This window comes from Gobio gobio, assembly GCF_949357685.1.
Source record: "Gobio gobio genome assembly, chromosome: 17".
Classification (NCBI taxonomy): Eukaryota; Metazoa; Chordata; class Actinopteri; order Cypriniformes; family Gobionidae; genus Gobio; species Gobio gobio.
This window is the reverse complement of record NC_137110.1, coordinates 31,210,761-31,233,816: the sequence shown is the minus strand read 5'-3', so window position 1 is coordinate 31,233,816 and position 23,056 is coordinate 31,210,761. Positions and strand designations below refer to the sequence as shown.

The 23,056-nt window shown below is 38.3% G+C and overlaps 1 protein-coding gene across 1 annotated transcript in view; it reads left to right on the top strand.

Annotated features, from left to right (window-relative positions):
- The first annotated feature begins 1,494 nt into the window (after nt 1-1,494).
- The window catches only part of nol11 (nucleolar protein 11), a 99,579-nt gene continuing 78,017 nt past the window's right edge, over nt 1,495-23,056 (top strand). The window contains exons 1-3 of the mRNA XM_079840694.1: nt 1,495-1,658; nt 1,858-1,971; nt 2,063-2,119. Coding sequence (XP_079696820.1) covers nt 1,497-1,658; nt 1,858-1,971; nt 2,063-2,119 — 333 coding nt within the window. The 5' untranslated portion in view covers nt 1,495-1,496. The remainder of the gene's footprint in view (nt 1,659-1,857; nt 1,972-2,062; nt 2,120-23,056) is intronic.

The window sequence follows — 23,056 nt, the reverse complement described above, 5'->3', positions numbered from 1 at the left end:
CAAGTTTACAACCAATTATTATTATTACTCTGTACCTACTTTCACCAAATTCCTCATCCAAAGCAGTAGAAAACTGCTTAATTGATGTTGCAGTTAAATATAATATTGACAATATATATTTAACTGCAACATCAATTAAGCAGTTGTCTATGATATGATATTGTTTCATCTGCATACACGTCTGTCCGTGCACACTTTAAAACAAGAGAAAGTTTGTTGGTAAAATAGAAAATAGTAGCGGTCCTTGAGGCACACCACATTGCAACTCTTTCACATATGAAAACCTTCCAATATAAAATACACAATGTCCCCTATTAAACAGATAACTTTTAAACCAATGTACAGTATGAAAAGTAATTGTAAAATAAAATCTAACAATACTGCTCCTCATTTATTTTCATCAATCTGTACTAAGCAGTCATCTGTCATCTGTGTTAATGCTGTTCCTGTTGAGGGAATTACTTATTTTAATGTAACATAAAACATTATTTTCTTTTTCCTATTCATTTTAGTTATACTTAGCTAATACTTCATTTGCAATTTACCTCCCAATCCTCCTTGCTCGCAGTTCGGTTGGCTTTGCCACATCTCTCTCAACTCATTCTCAGTCCATGTTGCCCTATTCTTCACTGTAGATTTTTCCATAGGTACATGTTTGTCCACCAAAGGGTAAAAAAATGATATCAAATGCTGACAATGCATTATTAGGATGATCTTCCTTATAAACATCAATCCAACATACATTAATTGGACAAAATGCATCTGGAATACATTTGGACAAAACGATTCTTTACTGAATCTCTTATAGGATCTTTTATAAATTACTTTTGGTTTTCTAAGTGGTTACATCCTCCAGAGGAGAACTGGCACCCCGACTGAGCCTGGTTTCTCCCAAGGTTTATTTTTCTCCATTAGGTCACCTGATGGGGTTTTGGTTTCCTTGCCACTGTTGCCTCTGGCTTGGCGTGCTGAGTTGGGGACACTAAATTTTTTCTAAATCTTTCTACTAAATATCCAAATAAATCTAATTATTAAACTAAATTAACCATATAAACTAAATTACTGATCTAAAGCCCACACTGTCACTGTATGATAATTGAAATGAACTGATGACATAACCGTTTTCTCCAGAATGACTAGACGGCTGAATAAAATTATGCTGCATTATTTTCCTGTTTAACACTGTAAAGCTGCTTTGAAACAATCTACATTGTTAAAAGCGCTATATAAATAAAGTTGACTTGACTTGACTTGACATGCTGGCTAAATAAAACATAATATCTTTTTATGCATATGTGCTTAAAGGTCTTAAACTGCTTGAACCCCAATAAATGCTGCTTGCAGCATTAATTTTCATTTGTGATCTGAGAAATGCACCAAAGCGACTGAGAAAAACTGCAATGCTTCACACTCCAGTCCAGTTGGCGGCGTTAACACACCACAAGTTGGTTTGTCAACGCCTGTAAGCAGTAGTAGAAAAGAAGAATCACTCGGGCATGTGGAAAAGAAATATGGCAGCGCTGTATGAGGGATACACGCTCTGTGGAGTTGGACCAGCGCAAAATTCCTCGAATTCAGGAATTCTGGGGATTGAACTGGGCAGAGATATCGACCATGTCCTCGTCACTGACTCTTCGAGATCTGTTACTATTTACAAGGTAAAATGAGTTGGATATATACTGTTTGTCTTATAAGAATTGATTGCACGCGGTCCGGGGTTAAATTCTAGCGTGCTACATCATAAACACATGACATTTTCCAACGGCAACAACTGTTATTTTATTCATTCTGTAAATGTTATTTAGTAAGATTTTGTAGCTTTTTGTGTTACTGTTCAACCGGTATCTTGATTACTAGGTGTCTGATCAGAAGCCTACGGGAAGTTGGACCGTAAAACAGGGGCAGATAATCACCTGCCCCGCTGTGTTTAATACGCAGTCCCAGGAATATGTGGCCGTAACTGATGACAGGGTGAGATGCCACTGAGACCTGATGTTTCCCATAATAATAATAATTACGTTTCTCATGCTTGAGAACTTACGTATGCTTCTTTGTGTTTTAGGTTGTCAGAGTTTGGAAAGAAGATGATGTCTACATGGAAAAGGCTTTCAAAGCTACAGTAAGTTAAAATTCATTAGGTTTGTATTGAGTGAATTGTAGCTGCCAGGAGCAGATAAACGCATAGGATAACCTAGACAGTATCCTAGGGGCCCACGTGATCTGGGTGCCCAAGTTGTTGTTTTTTGCGTGGGGGTTGGGTATTGGATTGTTTAAAGGGGCTATATGCAACTTTTCCCCCAAAATAAACGTAACAATAGCCTTTTTATTTTACCATTTATGACTCAAACATCTCCTGATGAGCATACTGACACCTTGTCCTCTCACAGTGGGTGCACCTATAAGCCTGTATCCTATTTTTCCTATTTTCTGGCGGTAGTTTTTTTCCCGCGCTGTCTGCGGATGTGACGTCACCACCGCTGCGAGAGCGAGCAGAAAATAAGAGCAGTTCTGTTTTTTGGCCACAGGTGTCAGTCGCGAGTTTAAATTTCAGAAAAACGCATATAGCCCCTTTAAAGGAATTTAATTATTAAAGGATTTAAAGGGATTTAAGGAAATAAAGGATAAGAGTTCCAGTTCTATTGTAGTTATGAAGCAAACTATATTTGCAAATAATATTTACACATTTAAATATTAGGGGTGGGAGAAAAGGTCGATGCATCGCGATTCGTTATCCAGCGATTCAGAATCGATTCTCAAAAATTCAGAATCGATTCGGTGTTCAATTCAAACGGCCAGTGTTGCCAGATTGGGCGGTTTTGAATTTGATTGTGCGGGTAAAAACGGGCTTGGGCGGGTGGACAAAATTAGCGAGATATCAAGTGATCTCTATGCCAAAGTGGCATAATATACAGTAAGTTATCTACATTACTTACATTACATTACGTGGCGGCAGTGGCTCAGTGGGTCATGTAGGTTGTCTACAAACTGGAAGGTTGGTGGTTCAATCCCCGGTTCCACCTGACCAAGTGCCGAGGTGTCCATGAGCAAGACACCTAACCCCAGCTGCTCCCGACGAGCTGGATGGCGCCTTGCATGGCTGACACCGCTGTCGGTGTGTGAATGGGTGAATGTGAGGCAAATGTAAAGCGCTTTGGATGGCCGTAGGTCTGTTAAAAGCGCTATATAAATGCAGTCCATTTACCATTTACCATTTACATTAATGAGTGGGAGAGTGAACCAACTCTCAAAACGTGGATTACACCTGTGACTCAAAGACTCTTTACATATAACTAACTCTAAGAGCACAGTTGAATGACTTGAATTGAAATCGAATATATGACTCCTGTCCACCATCATGAGCACACTGGCCTGATCAGGACATCTGCACTAGGGATGCACCGAATATTCGGCCACCGAAAATTTTCGGCCGAAAATGGCCCAAAAGGGCATTTTCGGTTTTCGGCCGAAAGACTTTTATCACCGAAACAACACGGCCGAAATGTTGTGATGACGTAAACAGAAACCGCGACCTGCACGTGCTTGTCTGAAGCAACATGTCTGTGGTGTGGACGTATTTCACTCAGTGTTTCCCCTATACATTTTTCCAGCAGCGGTGCTGTTACGTGCCGGAGGTTGTTACCAAGTCGTGCGTGGGGGGTCTGGGGGCATCCACCTCCGGAATAATTTTTTAAAAAATAACATCTTAAGCCATGACTTCTGGCAAGTTTTGTGGATAGAAATGGACATTTTGAACATTAAAATCCTAATTAAAATTTTCATTAGTTTAAAAGGTGACTAGCTTACAGCCTATTTTACTTCACTAACCTCCAGGGATGTGCAGAAGTTCCTAAGGGGCAAATGTAAAAAATTAACAAAAGTTTTGTGTGTGTGTAAAGTTTGGATACTATTTTATGTTTTTGCTTATGCTTATCAAGCCTGCATTTATTTAATCAAAAATTTAATCATTCAGTAACCTAAAATATTGTGAAATATTATTACACGATGTTCTTTGTAACTTTTTATTAATCAAAAAAAGAAAAAAAAAGAAAAGAGCATCACATAACATCAGGGCTCTACGCTAACATTTTTCTTGAGGAGCAATTGTGCTCCTAATTAAAAAAAATTAGGAGCACAGTCAAAAATTTAGGAGCACTTTCTGATCGATAACACGCATTCCAATTATAACTTGCCCATTACAGGATGATCTTTGTCCCTTTAAATTAATGTCCAGGGGCATTTCTACCATTATAAGAGCAATGTTTTCTAATCTTATTAAACGTATGCATCATCTTTTGTCAATTTCTTCAATTAAAATATAAAAGTTGTTTTTAAAATTAATTTAAACAATAAATTCAGTTAGAGCAATAAGACACAACCAGACTGTTACCAATCTAATTAAATCAGCACCAAAAGATCAATCTCTGCACTGTAGAAGTGGCACAGCAGCTCTATCTGAAGTGGTGTTTAGACACATTTACATAGATTTAATGCTGCTCCTGGGTAAATAATGTTGTATGAATGTTTTAAATATAAGTTTTTGAATTTAGAAATAGGCTATGTACACGTTAAACTTAATCTTGGTTAAAAGTTAGATATTTTAAATAAAAAGTCCATGCAAAGTATAAATATGAAAATAAAACAGCCAGTAGGTGGCGTCAAGTCTATGTGGGAGTCGTTCATTCAATCGTTCAAACGCAAATTCATTCGATCGAACCGCTTGGAGATGCGCAACAGGTCTGGAGTAGTTTTGATGTTCACAAAATAAACAGTATTGTGGCTAAAACGTTATTACTTAATATCAACTTGTCTATTGGACTTTTGTACAAGATCAGTATCAAATTTGCTATCATGCCAATACTCTGAGCAATAGCAGTCAGTAACTTTAGACGCTCTGGCGCTTAATAAACAGTACTGCATGCGTCTCGCGGAAGAACACTGCAGCCGGATCTACTTCTCTCTGTGTGTGTCTATGGCCAGTCACGCAGGGACTGTGCTCCTCCGCAGCGCTGCGAACCAAACTGGAATTGAATAGTCAGTATATACACTTATTATATGTGTACCGTAGTGATTATGGGTAAGATAAAAACACGGTTTGGAAAATGGATTCATGATGTACTCACTCATATCTATCTAGTCATTTTTATACACAATAAATTTTATGGACTGCAGCTGAAAGATTAAATCAAGAACTCATACAGGAGCGTTTTTTAATTATTTTTTATTAATTCATTTTTGGTGGTATTTTTGCCCCGAGCCCCTGTTAATTTCCGACCTGGTTTATGATAATCCAAATGTGGTATTTCTAGTTAATTTTGGCTGCAAAGAAACATCAGCGCGAGGCGTCTGGTATGTGCGCATGGCCGCGTCACACCCGTTTCAACCGTGGTTTCACCTTGTTGGCTAAGCAATCTGTGAAGTGTAGTTCGTCGCACATGTTTTTTGCACATGCTCTGCTGACAGAAGGCAAGAAAAGCAGTTGATTGCAGCACGAAACGTAGCAGTTGCTCAGTCAGTCAGTGTTGATGCACTTTGACAGTTGTAGTATTTATTCCGATTGTATTATACATATTCATGAGAAAAGATCGGGTCACTCGCACCGGTGCGCCTAAATATTTTTTCGCAGTCGCACGCAGTAATTTTCAGGCGCAAATGCGCGTAAAATGGTCGCTATGTAGAGCCCTGCATAACATACAAGAGCTGCAAGTAATTTTCTCTTTGCCTTTTGTTGTTTGATTCACATTAATGGCTCAATCGTCAGCAGGTTTATTAGATGCTGCCCCTTTAAGACCAAAATGGAGATCTAATCATATCATTCTCCCATTGATTTCTCCCAACTATTTACGGCCATTTAAGATAAATTTGTGTTTAAGTGAATACTCTCCATGCCGGTCATTTTGAGATATAGGCTATTTGTTGTGTATTTGATGGTTTAGTCGCGCAAGTCGGTCCGTTTCGCAGCGTGCGCGCGCACACATACACACACCCCCACCTTGAACTTGGAAACGGCGTCTATTGCGCGGATTATTGTGCTTTTAATTTTATCAAACACATCCTGCAATTTAGCCAAAGTGGAGAGAGCATTTGACACCAATAACGGATTGTGCTGAATCTGACGTTTAATGCATGTTTGGGGAGAAATGACAGCGCGCGCTGTGAAGTGAAGGAAGTTGCGCTAGACGGAACGCGGGTATATTTTATAATAGTTTTACCTCATATCATCTTTTCATAATCCTTGGGGAAAATAAAAATAAAGCGAAAATAAGATTAATATCACAGCCCTAAAGTGTAAGCAGACTACATTTTTGTTTAGTTCTCTGGCAATCGTCAATCTCTCTCTCTCTTTTACAGTGTGTAAGTGAATGTCGTGATATTACTGATCATGTGAAGATTTTACAGCGGCGCTGCGCCGCTATGAATACATTGTAGGGGAAACACTGCGTATTTCACTATATCTGAGAAACACCCACGTCTGCTCCATGCACAAGCACTGACAGCGAGAGCTGATCAGTGCAGCTGTTCATGTTCTCGATGAGAAGAGGACCAGACTTCACTGTGAAACCGAACGGTTTCCGAATGCAATCTTTAACAGTGGGCATGTTTTAAGCGCGGAACACACTTCAATCCGAGTTCCCACATCAACATCGATCAACATGTATCACGAAATTCAAACGATAAATGCCATTTCAGGGCTCCAGACTAACTTTTTTCACTAGGAGCACAGTAGCCCCCAACTGAAAATTTTAGGGGCACAACCAGAAATTTTAGGGGCGCACACCGTAAATCAACATGCTAACCAAATCTACTAATTTCCACTGTATTACTAATAGGAATAGGAAGGGTATCGTTAAGATTTTAATTGTATTACTACTCTTACCCATACTGCTTATCGGTCCGGTACTTTAACAGTATTCTTACCGGTTCTTTTTATTATACTTTATATATATTTTTTATATATTAAAAAAAAAAACATAATTAACATGGCTTTATAATCTGAAAAGTAAAATATCTATAGCAAAAGAAACCGCAAAGTTTGAACAAAAATATAAAACATCTATTTGTAAATGGACCAGTGTGCAGGCATTCGGAAGGTCTGCTAACATTAATATTACAGTAAAGAACAAACCTACAAAGAAATCTAATAAAGTAGCCTAATGAAATGTAAAATAACACTGCATAGTTTTCACTGTATAAATTGATAGATTAATGCTTATAAAAGCTAAAGTTATTAATTCAAGAGATGTGAATATTTTCTATTTGCCTTTTGTTCGATTCGAATTAATGGCTCAATCGTCAGCAGGTTTATCAGACGCTGCCCCTTTAAGACCGATCAAATGTAGAACTAATAATATCATATTCTCCTATTTCTCCAAACTATTTACGCCCATTTAAGATATAAACTGTTAAAATAACTACTCTCCAATCCGGTCATTTTGACACCGGCTATTTGTTGTTTATTTGATGGTTTAGACGCGCACACGAAGCCTAAAATATTAAGTGCAAGTCGGTCCATTTGGCAGCACACACACATAAGCCGCCTTGAAGTCGGAAACAGCGTCTCTTGCGCGGATTATTGTGCATTTAATAGCTCTTTATTATCAAACACATCCCGCTGTTTAGCAACAGTAGAGACTGCAGTTTACAACAATCATTGAATCTGACGTTTAGTTTAGGTTTAGGGAGAAATGACAGCGCAGCTGTGAAGGGAAGTCGCGCTCAACGGAACACGGCTATAGGAATAGTTTTACCTCATACCAACTTTTTATAATTCTTGGAAGCCAAAATCGAAAATAATTAGATTAATAGCCTATCACAGCACATCCCTAAAGTAAGCAGACTAAACTGTTGTGTAGTTCTCTTGGCCATCGTCACTCATTAAGCTGACTGTGGTGTTGTGTTCGCTGTAGCTCACTCGCTTTCTCTCTCTTCTGGATTGCGAATAGCAAAAATGCATCACGGACAAATGGTTTAATATTATCTCATATAGAAACGGCTGGCAAAGATAGAATTTGAATTCTATCGATTATAATTAGTAAGTGTATTTTCTTAATTTCTCCAGTATGACAGCAGGCAAATTTACTGGTCGCACATGTGCGACTGGATGTAAAATTCAGTCGCACACTCTCAAATTTTAGTCGCATAATGCGACCATTTAGTCGCACTCTGGAGCCCTGCATTTTGACGCTCTTTAATCTGGCATCACTGATCACATCACAGATCAAGCGGCGGCGCGTGCGTGAACGCGATCATCTGTGAGCACGATCGATCATCTCTTCTTTAAGAATAAACATGAATGAACATTTAAGGTGTGTTGAGGATACATTACAACTTACTGTCATGTATCATATGTGGTGTATTCGCTCAATCAGTGTTTCAACGGTGGAAAGATGTCAATATAACTGCTTGTAAACTAAACAATGTCATGTAGCCTAATGTTAGCATCACATTTACCTCAGCAGTCATTCAGTGTCCACAGAATTGTATTCACTAGAGTAAATCAACTCTTTCACTAAATATATTAACTATATTAGCCGTTATATTCATTATATTCTACTTAACCTGTTAATGATATTCAATTCAATTCAAATTTATTTGTATAGCGCTTTTCACAATACACATTGTTTCAAAGCAGCTTTACAGAAAGTGCATTTCATAAATGTACATTGAAAAATGTTAGAAAGAGAATGTTAGAATAAATTAATCAATCATGTATTAATTTAGGCCATAACAACGCTGGCGTTGAGTCGTCTCATCACAGGTGTTGGGGCATCTGAAGTCTCCATGAGAGGCTGGATACAAACTGGAGCTGACGGACTAGTGTCCCGAGATGGGAAATAATTAGCATAGCTGCTGTTCAGAATATTAATGCTTTTGATCCGATTTAACTGTCGTATAAAAGGTAATTATAATGTGAATGCTTGGCTAAAGAGATGCGTCTTTAATCTAGTTTTAAACTGGGACAGCGAGTCTGAACCTCGAACAATATTAGGAAGACTATTCCAGAGTTTAAGAGCTAAATGTGAAAATGCCCTCCCTCCTTTAGTGGACTTAGATATCCTACGAATGACCAGAAGCCTCGAGTTTAGTGATCTTAAAGAGCGCGATGGATTGTAGGGCGATAGAAGATCTGTTAAATACACTGGAGCTAAACCATTTAGGGCTTTATAGGTCAGTAGCAATACTTTGTAATTGATACGGAACTTAATAGGTAACCAGTAGTGTTGTAGTACTCGAGATCGGTCTTGGTCTCGAGACCGGTCTCGAGACCACTTTTTAAAGGTCTTGGTCTCGTCTCGGAATCGACCGCATTTTTACTCGGTCTCGTCTCGGTCTCGGACTCAGAGGACTCGGGATTTAATTTCAAGACCGGTCAAGACCACAACTGAGAGCATATCACGAAATTATTTGTTAACATCATTACTGTGATGATTAGACAAAAAACTTCAGACCAAAAGCTTGACTCGTCTCTAATTTTAAATACTTTTAGTTTTTACTCCCCTCCCCTCCCCTCCCTGCGCTGCGCCGCGCCGCCAACCCCCACATCGCATCACACACACTCCACACGTGAATGCTTGAGACAGGAGAGCAAGCTGTGCCGTCACGGTGACCATGGCTGTTGGAGAGATGTCAGCCAAATCTTCTGTTATACAATTTTGCTACCTAAACCACAAAGAGTTCATCTGCAAAAATGCATCCAAAAGAAAACATACAGCAGTGTGTAAGTTCTGCAACGCGACGCTTACTGAGACGGCTGGGACCACGTCAAACTTCTATCGATATTTGCACTAATATGCATTAATTCATACTTAACTAATGCACAGATAATCATGAGTTAATGTATTACTAATGGTGAACTAACCCATTTATTAATGATTACTGCATCAGCAACTAATGAAGATTCAGCATGATTAATATATTAAGTAATCATTTAATTGTTATTAGTTAAATGTGTCAATGTATTAATTCCTTAATAACATATTATATGAACTAATAATGTAAAGCAACGTGTTAATTACCTCAATGGGTCAAAGCCATGCATTTCAACTTGTTGTCTGCTTTAATGAATCATTAGCTAATGATTTACAAAGGTATCATTGTGTTATGACTTTACTTGTTGGGGCACATGACTATTAACTAATTCAAAATTAATTCAAAACCCATTACCACAAGTAAATATTACTTAATCAATTAGTTAATAGTCATGTGCCTCAACAAGTCATAACATAATGACACATTTGTAAATCATTAGCTAATGATTAATTAAAGCAGACAACTGGAAGTTGAAATGCGTGGCTTTGACCCGTTGTGGTAATTAATTTAAATGATTAGTTAGTATAATATGTTATTAAGGAATTAATACATTATGATATATTTAACTGATAACAATTTAATGATGACTTAATCTATTAATCATGTAGAATCTTCATTAGTTGCTGATGCAGTGATCATTAATAAATGGGTTAGTTCACCATTAGTAATACATTAACTCATGATTATCTGTGCATTAATTAAGGATGAATTAATGCATACTAGTGCACCCGTATTGTAAAGTTTTACCCACTTTTCCCATTGATCAGATTTTATTTAATTTTTCTCATTAACTACAGCTTTATGTTTTGTCCTTGGTGGCAAGCTTGTTAGAAGTGTTTTGCCACGGCAGTTCATTCAGGTCTGGCATATAATGTCATCAATGTTTGAGGTTCTCCCAATTACAATTTTTGTAATTTTTTTGGCCAAAATGCCTGCATCGTGTTAGGTGGATGGCAAACCATTGAAAAGGAGTTCTGAATAAATGGTTAAGTTCATTTCAGCTCTTAAGTGTTTATTCGCATTTATTTGCTTATAGAAGAAAAAGATCAATTCCCACATATCAGCAATGCCTGTTGATTATTTTATCAAAACTTCTCTCTTACACACCCACACACGAGAGAAGTGCCAATCGTATGCATATTCCACATTTTATCAGAAGTGTCATGCAATGTGGGGATTTGCACTGGTCTTGGTCTTGACTCGGTCTCGGCCTGTCTTGGTCTTGGTCTTGACTCGGTCTCGGCCTGTCTTGGTCTTGGTCTTGACTTGGTCTCGACCCTTCAAAGTCTTGGTCTTGTCTTGGTCTCGGTTTAGGTGGTCTTGACTACAACACTAGTAACCAGTGTAGAGATGATAAAATTGGTGTTATGATAATATTTTCTTGACCTAGTAAGAACTCTAGCAGCTGCGTTTTGGACTAACTGTAGCTTGTTTATTGATGATGCAGGACAACCAGCTAATAAAGCATTACAGTAATCTAGTCTCGAGGTCATGAATGCATGAACTAACTTTTCTGCATCAGAAATAGATAGCATGTTACGTAGCTTAGCAATGTTTCTAAGGTGGAAAAATGCCGTTCTTGTAACATATGATATTCGAAAGACAAGTTGCGGTCTAATATAACACCCAGGTCTTTTACTGTAGTGGATAAAGTGACAGGACATCCTTCCAAGTTAAAGTTGTATTGTGAGAGGTTTTGTGGGCAGTTTTTTGGACCAATAAGTAATACCTCCGTTTTATCTGAATTTAATAGCAAAAAATTACATGTCATCCAGTATTTAATATCTTCAACACACGCTGTCAGTTTAGATAATTTAGCGTTTTCATCTGGTCGTGATGAAATGTATAATTGAGTGTCATCAGCATAACAGTGGAAATTAATTCCATGTTTTCTTATAATATTACCAAGTGGCAGCATATATATTGAGAATAGCAGAGGGCCTAACACGGATCCTTGCGGCACCCCATAGTCTACTGACGTTATCTTTGATTTTTCCCCATTTAGACAGACAAAATAGTAGCGGTCTGATAAGTACGATCTAAACCAGTTTAATGCCTGTCCCTGTCCCAGTTTAATGCCTGATATCTTGATTATTTCATGAATGTTTAAATAAACCTGTCATGAAAATGACAGACTCTGTGTATAAATTATTAAATTTCAACAACGAATTGGATAAACTATTTTATAATTCGATTTAGAAGTTATTGCAAAAACTGCCTTATGTGAAGTTTACATGTTTGGTACTATGTTATTTGAGTGTTGATTATTAGACCTAAAAATAAATAGCAACTGAATTTAGGCTAATAGTTTGGGCTCTGTTGTTAACGTTTAATGTTAATGTGCAAGTAAGGGCTCCCTATATAGTTTACAGCAACATCTTCAATAAACTGTGTTATAATTTAATTCATTCAAGGACAGATACTTTTTTTTTTTTCAGTAAACCAATAAAAATAAATAAGCCATTTTGTAAAACTGCTGTACCGAACTCGTACCGAACCGTCAGTTTTGTGTACCGTTACACCCCTATTCTACAGTTAATCTGGGCTATGGCAGTCTTTGTTTTGATACACTAATATGTTGAAGGCCTACAGAGAAAATAGTTGTATCTTTAAGCAGTTGCACTTGTTCTGAATGCACTTTCTTGCAGTAGTCCTACAGAGAAAAATGTAAAATGCACTAGACCTAAATGCACTTTGTTTTTATGAGAGAACATTTAATTTTAAAGGTCCCATGGCATGGCATTTTTCTATTATTTTATAATGTTTCTTGAGGTGTACTTGTATTGTTAGTATGATTTTTAAATCAGAAAATGTCATAATTTAGAATTAAAAGGCATTTTTTTGTATACTGATGTTTGCCCTCTGACTGAATCCCCTGTTTCAAGAGGCGTGTCTGCTGTGAGACTTCAGTAAAAATGCCCACTGTTGTGATTAGCTGACATCTTTGCATTTGAAATGAGTGGAGGGGGCGTGGTTTAACGAGGTCTACCAGGCACGAGCCCGCTGCTGCCAGAGAGACGGATGGACCTGAGTTCACTTCACATCAGTTCTCAGCACATCTCAGTTCAATGAACTGTTTTAGTTAGTAGCATACCTGTCAAGTTTTGGATTTGAAAATAAGGGAAATTTTTCGGCGCCCACCGCAAGCAGTCCCACCACCCCAACCAAGCTCCAGTATCCCTTACATTTTAAGACAGGTGTTATAGCCCAAATGAAAACACAAAAGGGTATATATAATGAGCATTTATTTAAAGGCTTATTTGCATATTTTCTGTTCATTTAAAATTGCTTGTCTTTAGATTTTATTTTCATTCCACACATTCTTTTCATTTCACACAACTTTTCTTTACTCTTTTAGTGAGTTATTGTACACATTTGTTGCAGACTTTGCATTTTTTAAGACTGTTTTGGAAGGAGTGTATTTGTGGGCTGGGCCAGAGTGGTTCATTTTACATGAGAGTAGAGCACAAACAGTTCTGTTGTCTAATGTCATCCTATTCTCTGTAACAATCTTTCGTACCATGCTAAATACCCTTTCTGAACTTGCATTGCTATGGGCAGGGCTCGAGACATGAACGCTTGTACGCCGGGACAAGTGGATTTTTTGAAGGGGCAAGTGAAAAATAATTTTACTTGCCCAACAGAGAAGTATCCTGAGTAAAATGTCAAAACAAAAAAATAACCAGGGAATCACCAAAGTGCAGTAATGATTCTGCATTCAGTTAGTGTAAGTGGCGATCGATAGTGGATAATAGTATAAAACGAACTGACAACAATGTTGAGTGGTTGAGGCTCGCGCAGCCTCTCGAAGAGAAAATCGAAAACAAATGAGCGGCGCTCACACACAGAAACTCAGTTAACATACACGGTTAAAATGGTGTAGTTATTATATTTATAACATATGATACAGTTAAGCAACATTACACTAACAAGAGTGTTGTTTTCCAGAATACCATCACGACTGGAATTGACACTGATTTCATACGCCAGTTCCATAAACAATTAATTAACATTAAGTCACTTACATTTTATAATTAAATTCGCTGTCCCATTGATCACGGTATTTACACGAGGGTTTTTTTTTGTCTGTTTTGGCAGGAGAGCCTTAATCCGTCTCTATCGTTACGTCCATCATCCGTCTCTGTTTTGTTTTTTTCCCGCGTTGTCACTCGTCATCTGACCTCAGTCACACACTAGCCTCGCGACAACTGGCACCTATACTGTAGGCTACTGCAGATGCCAGTTATCGCGAGGCTAGTTACAGAGCTCAGATTGGAAATGTTTTTGTTTTTTTACTCCGGTATTATTGTTTTTTAATAACGCAGGTTAAAATACGGGAGATTTACAGGAAAATACTAATACGGGAGGACGGCGGGAAAGAAGGGTAAAATACGGGACTTTCCCGGCCAAAACGGGATACTTGACAGGTATGGTAAGTAGCATATACTTCAGGTTATTAGTCTATTTCTAGTCGGAGGGGCTGTCACTCATGTCAGAAAGTTAGTAACTCTAGTAAATCAGCGCTGACTGGAGACGCGAACTGTTTAGAACGATTCAGTCCGATTTGGTGAACTGTTTCGGTTCACTAAAAAGAACCAGTTCAAAAGAATTAGTTCGCAAACCGGACATCACTAATGTACCAGAGACGGAGCGATTGCTAACAAAGTTATTTATAGTAACTACTGAGTTATGAGAGCGCTGTCTTTCAGCGCGAGTTTGTGTTTGTATCTGAGAGTTCTGAATAAACATGAGTCCTAGTCACACCGAGTCCGTCTTCATCCTTATTACCAACTTTGTCAGACCTGCAAACTCCTCAGAGTAAAAAAGGTGACAGTGTTGCGTGCGGGGGAGTTAATATGCAAATTACACATTTCTGAGCGTGACTTAAAGAGAGTGACACATTTAATATTTAAAAAATGATTTTATTTACAACACGGAAACGCCTGGAACTCAAGGAAGTGTTGTGACGCATGACACACAAAATAAAAGACTGACAGTAGGGGTGTAACGGTACACAAAACTGGCTTTAGTACGTACCTCGGTTTTGAAATCACGGTTCGGTACGAGTTCCGTACAGCAGTTTTACAAAATTGCTTTTTAGATTTAAAGGTCCCATGGCATGAAATTTTCATTTTATGAGGTATTTCAACATTAATATGAGTTCCCCTAGCCTGAATATTGTCCCCAAGTGGATAGAAATGTTGATCGGTGTAAACCCGAGTTCTGGCTGTCTCTCTCTGCCTTTGAGAAAATGACAGGCCAGACGAGCCAATCCTGAAGTCTCCTGGTTTGACGTCCAAGCAGGAGCGGTTTCCTCCCTTTCCCCCGCCCAGAGAATCTGCCACACCCATGCAAACACTCGAGATCATTAACGTTACTTGTGAACGAGTGAACACTGGCAGTTTCTCAGTGTTTGGATGTACAAATGAAAACAGAAGTCTTTCTTCAGTTCCTTCTGATCTGTGATCATTGATTTCTTATGTGTAGCTTATTATTTATTATTTGTGGACACGCAGCGGCTTCTCTCTCTCCCGACAGAACGGTGTTTTCGTGTTTTCTATCTTGTGAGTCAGTGTTTTTGTACGTCCTTGTCGCGTCTATCTGTTCTAAAATGTGCATACAGTCTTTTCTGTTTAACATCAGCAGTCACATCTTTAGAGATAAACTTCACGCACGCCGAAGCTCGGCCTCCAACATCCCCGACCCCCAGTACTGCATCTGGCCCACAGCGGAGGCACCAAACGCGGCGCGAGATTAAGCAGAAGGAGGGTAAGCGTGAGGGTATCCGGCTAGGCTAGCCAGCTTTCCCCACAATAAACTGGATTACATTCGATTACAGCTGTTGTGTCTTTGTTTGCGCTGTGTAACGTTACTCAATGCGCGTCAATGACGCTATTCATATGATTGGAACATATCTAGAAATAATGCTATACTCAACACTTACTAACTCGTTCATCTCGCTGTAATGGTACATTGCATGTGTTACAAAGTTGGTAGAATAATGATGAAGAGGACTCGGTGTGACTGGGACTCGTGTTTATTCAGAACTCTCAGATACAAACACAATAAACTCGCGCTGACAGACAACGCTCTCATAACTCAGTAGTTACTATAAATAACTTTGTTAGCAATCGCTTCGTCTCCGTGATGTCCGGTTCGCGAACGAATCATTCTTTTGAATCGGTTCTTTTTAGTGAACCGAACCAGTTCACCAAATCGGACTGAATCGTTCTAAACGGTTCGCGTCTCGAGTCAGCGCTGATCCATAATTTACTAAAGTTACTAACTTTCTGACATGAGTGACAGCCCCTCCGACTAGAAATAAACTAATAACCTGAAGTGTATGCTAGTAACTACAACAGTTCACCCTGAACTGAGACATGCTGAGAGAACTGATGAGAAGTGAACACAGGTCCATCCGTCTCTCTGGCAGACTCGTGCCTGCTCGTGCCTCGTTAAACCACGCCCCCTCCGCTCATTTAAAATGCAAAGATGTCAGCCAATCACAACAGTGGGCGTTTTTACTGAAGTCTCACAGCAGACACGCCTCTTGAAGCAGGGCATTCAGCCACAGGGCAAACAGCAGTATAGAAAAAATGCCTTTTATTTCGAAATTATGACATTTTATGATGTAAAAATCATACTAATATAAGTACACCTCAGAAAACACTATAAAATAATAGAAAAATGCCATGCCATGGGACCTTTAACAGTTGTTTACTGAAGAAAAAGTGTCTGTCCTTGAATTAATTAAATTATATCTAAAAGTGTATTGAAGATATTGTTGTAAACTATATAGGGAGCCCTTACTTTTACATTAATATTAAAGGTTAACAACAGAGCCCAAACTCTTAGCCTAAATTCAGTTGCTTTTTATTTTTAGGTATAATAATCAACACTCAAATAACACATTGTATGCAACATGTAAACTTCACATAAGGCAGTTTTTGCATTAACTTCTAAATCTAATTATAAAATATTTTTTTTTCTCCAATTGGTTGTTGAAATATAATAATTTATACACAGTGTCTGTCATTTTCATGACAGGTTTATTTAACATGCATGAAATAATAAAGACCTCACTAACAGGTTAAGTAGAATATAATGAATATATAGGCTAATATAGAGCATATATTTATTGAAAGAGTTGATTTCTCTAGTGAATACAATTCTGTGGACACTGAATGACTGCCTGAGGTAAATGTGATGCTAACGTTACATGACATTGTTTAGTTTACAAGCAGTTATATTGACGTCTTTCCACCGATGAAACACTGATTTAGCGATTACACCACATATATTCATGACAGTAAGTTGTAATGTATCCTCAGCATACCTTCATTCATGTTTATTCTTTAGTAAGAGCTGATCGATCCCTTCACAGATGATCACGTTCACGCACGTGCGCCTCGCGCGGCTGCTTGAACTGTGATCATGAAGTGAGCAGTAACGCCATATAGAGCGTCAAAACGGCATTTATCGTTTGAATTTTGTGATTCGGTAACGTTACACGCGTGCACTGAACCTACCCCCCCCCCCCCCCAAATAAAAACTCTCCGGTTCTACGCAACTTGCGTAAATGACCCAATTGACCAAGAAAACGGCGATTGTCGCCGAAAAGCAACAAGTTTGCAGGTGTGCTTTGTAACACACGCAATGTACCACGAATAAGTGTTGATTATAGCATTATTTTTTTAGATATTTTCTTATCATATGAAAAGTGTCAGTGACGTGCATTGAGTACACAGCGCAAACAAAGACACAACAGCAGTAATCGAATGTAATCCAGTTTATTGTGGTGATAGCTGGCTAGCCCGGATATGCTCACGCTTACCCCCTTCTGCGTATGGCGCCTCTGCTGTGGGCCAGATGCAGTACTGGGGGTCGGTGATGTTGAAGGCTGACCGGCCAGTGCAGCCCAAGCTTGAGGTTTATCTCTAAAGATGTTACTCTGCTGATGTTAAGCAGAAACGACTGTATGCACATTTTAGAACAGATAGACGCGACGAGGACATACAAAAACACTGACTCACAAAATGGAAAACACGAAAACAACGTTCGGTCGGGAGAGAGAGAAGCCGCTGCGTGTGCACGAATAATAAATAATTAGCTACACATAAGAAATCACTGATCACAGATCAGAAGGAACTGAAAAAAGACTTCTGTTTTCATTTGTACATCCAAACACTGAGCAACTGGCATGCCTCGCTCGTTTAAAAGCCATGATCTGTCGAGGACAAACAAATATAACGCTTGCATGGGCGTGCCAAATTCTCTGGGCGGAGGAAAGGGAGGTAACCGTTCCTGTTTTGACGTCTTAACAGGAGACTTCAGGATTGGCTAGTCTGGCCTGTCATTTTCTCAAGGGCAGAAAAAGACAGCCAGAACTCTGTTTACACCGATCAACATTTCTATCCACTTGGGGACAATATTCAGGCTAGGGGAACTCATATTAATGTTGAAAAACCTCATAAAATGAGAATTTCATGCCATGGGACCTTTTAAACCTTTCTGTAGACCTGTACATTATTATTTAATGTACAAATGAGTGGGGTCAAGTTAAACATTTTAGTTTGAATTTTATTTTATACTGTGCATTGTTGCAATGTGCTAAATATTTGCATAATTTGTAATTGATTTATTATTTGAAACTACTAAAATCAAGGCATTGCAATTGCATAAATTAATATTAAAGTTAGGCTAGTACGCAGTCATAGCCATAAATGCAATGGTACTAATAATTGGCCTAATTTCTCTCGGTGTTTCGATTGTCGGCCTTGGTTTCCTCTTTTTCGGTTTTCGGTTTCGGCCAAGAATTTTCATTTCGGTGCATCCCTAATCGGCACCTTTTAAACTGTCTAGACTGCGCTCTACTCGTCCCAACCGCTGCTGAAAGAGGTTTGAATCAACGATTAATCGTGTTCTGTTCTACAAATATGTACTTCACGAAAGACATAACGTTATTGTAGTTCTGTCTGAAGTTAAAGTACAGCACAAAGATAAACCCATTCTTATTGTTATTTTTTTGTTGTAGAACTATCGTACAGTATGTATCAGTGAATGGCACATTTTGGCTGTGGTGTGTGCAGTAGCTAATGTGTGTAAGGCCTGCTAATTACGTTGTTTATTCCAATCACTTATATTGGGCTTTTTGCACTCAAATTAGTTTATTCTTACTTTTGACATTTGAAAATGATCATCGGTTATTTTGTGAAGATTTTGACAGTTTCCACCTTGACATTTTAGTCATGCATGACTGTATTTGCCCTGTTTGATCCGTTTTCCTGGGAATTGTATTTATTTGTATTTTATTTGTCATTTTGTTTTAAGGAGATAATGGTGCTAATCAACCTTGTTTGACATGGCAATACAATTATATCACATTATTTTGGCAGTTCAAATTTTGGGCGTTTTTTTTTATTGGATTGAGCGGGTTTTAGTGAGCTTTTGGGCTGGAAATCGTCAACCCAATCTGGCAACACTGTCACCACTGTGCGTGCGCGCGCGGTCACCGGCCAAACAGAAAAACCTGATGAGAAGCGAACGGTCTTATGCTGGTGAATTGGCTTTGTTTAAGATAAAATGGACAAACTATGACCTGCTCAGGGGCATTGCACCCGTGGGGACACTTTTCCCGCTGAGAGGTTTCAACACCCGCACGTTTTATGCAGTTTTTCCGCAGTTTTGCACAAACGCCTTGCAGCAGCCGCTCATCCGTTTCTCTGGCCGCTCTTGTGTCTGCTCGCTGCGGCTGCCTCCCCATTTCAAATATGTATTTTGGTTATTAAATGCAAAGTTTTTAATTTCAAAAGCATTTCTAAATTAAGTTCATATTTCCAACAAACAAAATTCTGAGCCAAAATAACGAAGTGGTGCTCAAGTAGGCTATAAGGCGCTTTCCTTGCCATTGATGCTTAATAACACTCCTATGTCTCTGATGCGGTGGCCGGGACATAAACCTACCAACATCCGTGGCATAATTTTTGGAATGACTAATGTTTCAAACGAATGGAAAATTCTGAACAAAGACTTTGTTTTGGCGAGTGATTCGTTAAATGTCTCTAACACGACTGTTGCAGCTCGGCAAGTTTTATCATGTGAGATGTTATGTGCACACACTGAATTTGGCTTCTCAGCGAGCGCTAAAGTTGTTTTTCTTCTGCATTAGCCTATGTTTTAAAGATTTTTTGTGTGGCTCTAACCAAAGTAAACTTTTTTTTTTGCTTTAACCCTCTTGAGTCGGCGGTCATGCTGGCGTGATTGGCTTGCTTTTTTTCTTATCAGTGCCAAAGAGACTCAAATAACTTTTTTTTTTTTATCATTCAGGCAAGTGTTATACATTATAATCTGTTAAGTTTTTTTTTTAGTACAGTCACAATAAAAACAAATTGTTGTGCTTTTTGCAAAATAAAGAAATCAAACATGATGCGCGATCTGCAGCCACTCTGTCAAAGACGTTTATTCAGATAGTCTCTTCGAAAATAACCTCTAGCTTAGTGAAAACTTGTCTTACAAACATGAGACATGTGTCTAAAGAAACGCTGAAATGTCAGGTTTTAAACACTACTTTCAAACGGATTACATAAACACAGAATTTTTGTTTTTGATTTTGTTTACAGAGCATTGTTAGTCGTTCCTGAGCGGCTCATTATACATTAATGCACCCACGCCCACGAAGCGCGCGCTCTAATGAGATTCAAATACTGAGGCGACGCCCACACACATCAGCTCAAATAAACACATCGTGCACGAGGGCGCACTGAAGCTTTCTTTGTTTAAAGAGCACCTATCATGGCATTTAAAATGTTCCAAATATTGTTTTAGAAATCCCCAACAACAGTTTTGCATGCATGCAATGACAAAAAAGACTTTAGTTTTCTTATAATATGCATTTATTTTTACCTGTTTTGACAGCGATTCTCAAATGATTCCTTTAGTGATTCACTTTTCAAAACCCCGCCTTTACGTGACGCTAATCTGTGGTGATTGGTCCGATGACCCAGTCAGTTGTGATTGGTATAGTCTGTGCAGATATTTTCGGAAACGGAACGCCCATCAAAGTCTTATAGTGACAGTAATTTGTTAATATGTGTCAGGAGTTATGAATATGAAAACCGCGTCTGTACCGTTTGATTGTAATATGAGCCTCAGCTGATCTCATTCATAAAAAAACTCCTCTATTCTCCTCAGGAAGACTCGCGACAAATCAACATCCCTCAGGGCTTTTAGTTCAAAAGTGTGCAGATGAGGAGACATATTGATAGATTCTCATATGTCTGTGTCAAATTTCTAAACAGAGGAGTATTTTTTTATTCAATACTTCCTCAAAATGCGCAGATGTCTCTTATGTGTTGTTTTCAATTCATACTGGCAGCCGGAGGGCACTCTGTGCACATGTAATCCATATATGGTACAGACAGACGAAGAAGATACCATGTGCCATAATAGAAGTCCATAATAAAAGCTTCCTGAGATCGCGAAACATACATTTGACGACTAATAAACACTCAATCGCGACGATGTATGGTTTGTCTTCAAGCCACTTAGTCTTCAAATGCTCATCCTTGGGCAGATGAAAAAAGTTTGCTTTTGAGTCGCACTTCAGAACACAGTGTCTCGTCGCCATGATGTTTTCTAGTTTTCACTGGCGTCTTGGAGCGCAATAAGTGGGCGTATCGTATTCAAATAACTTGACAAGTTGACGTCATCTAGTCAGAGAAAAAGCTTCGGTCTTCTAACGATTCTTAAAAATGACTCAGAGTCGACTCGTACTTTTGAAAGAAAATAACTATATATACGGTGCACTGTCATATTTCAAACTATGCAGGATGTTTTTGTTCACTTAGATCTGTTACACACTACATGAAAGGTAAATTTCAAAATTCCATGATAGGTGCTCTTTAAATTAGCTCAAAATTACTGTCAGATGTAAGTAATTACCTTGACAAACTATACATAATTTAAAAGATCTAAGACTCAAGCTTCCATTTTTTTACCTCTGTTTTATTCTCAAAGACATATAGTGACCGTAATTTGTTAATGTGTCAGGAGTTATGAATATGAAAACCGTCGGTACCTTCTAAAGATTGTAATATGAGCATCAGCTGCTCTCATTCATAAAAAACTCTTCATACTTCATACTGGCAGCCGGAGGGCGCTCTGTGCACATGTAGTCCATATATAGCACGCATGAAGAAGATACCATGTGACATTGACAAAAGCTTCCAGAAATCGCTCTAACATGCAGGCAGACAGGTTTTAAGATAATAAACACACAATCGCGACAATATATGGCTTATCTGTGTTATTTATACCATGTTGGGTGTTTTCATAATAGATTATATTTATAATGCAATGCTACTCAAGCTTTTTTAATTATGCAGACAGAATATTGTGAAATATATTTTCTGTCTGATTTTTTTTATCCAAAGCCAAATGGTTATTTAAAACATTTGACTTGATAAAAAGTAAGTTTGGAGTAAAAACATAGTTTTAATCTCATTAGCTAATTGTTGTGTTTTATTAAATTGGGGTAATAAATCAGAAATTATAGTTCAATAAAGCATAAAACAATCTATATTCTCTGCCACAACAATTTAAGTTATCTGGTCTACCTTTATGAAGCAACTCTGTCCCCAATGGGAAATTCTACTTGGGCACAGTGCAAAGTTAACTAACTAAGCAAAAACTCCATTTTGATTTCCCCCCCAGAAATTTGTACTTATCTAGTAAATTAATCTTGATTTAAGAATTTTGAAGGAACTGTATGTAAGAAATGTATTTCAATTAATCATAAAATGGCCCTGATATGTCACTAGACATTAAGAAATCATGTTAATTTCAAATATTTATATCATTGACAACGGTTGTCCAAGATATTGTCATTTTAAAAGTGAAGTTGCAGCCCTCAACTGATGTTGATGTTGACATGTTGTGTCATGCCTGAAGCGCCACCCTCCACCTATCTACCAATCACGAAGTCAGTAGTGTTTCTGCATTCGGGTTGCCCGCTCTGCTCTAGTTACCACAGCTGCAGCTACAAACTTTTTGGATGAACAATGTCTAACTTTACGAAACCTAAACGACCTCGTTATGAATCAGAAAAACGTCGTGACAGTGTCCGAAATAAAACAAGGATTTTAGATGCCTTTGAAAGATAGAGACGGCTGAAAACGGAGAATAATTTGAAGACTGATGCCAACGTTGCTAATTTTCTCCTGGACAGGTAAGGTTCATCTATGTTTGGCTA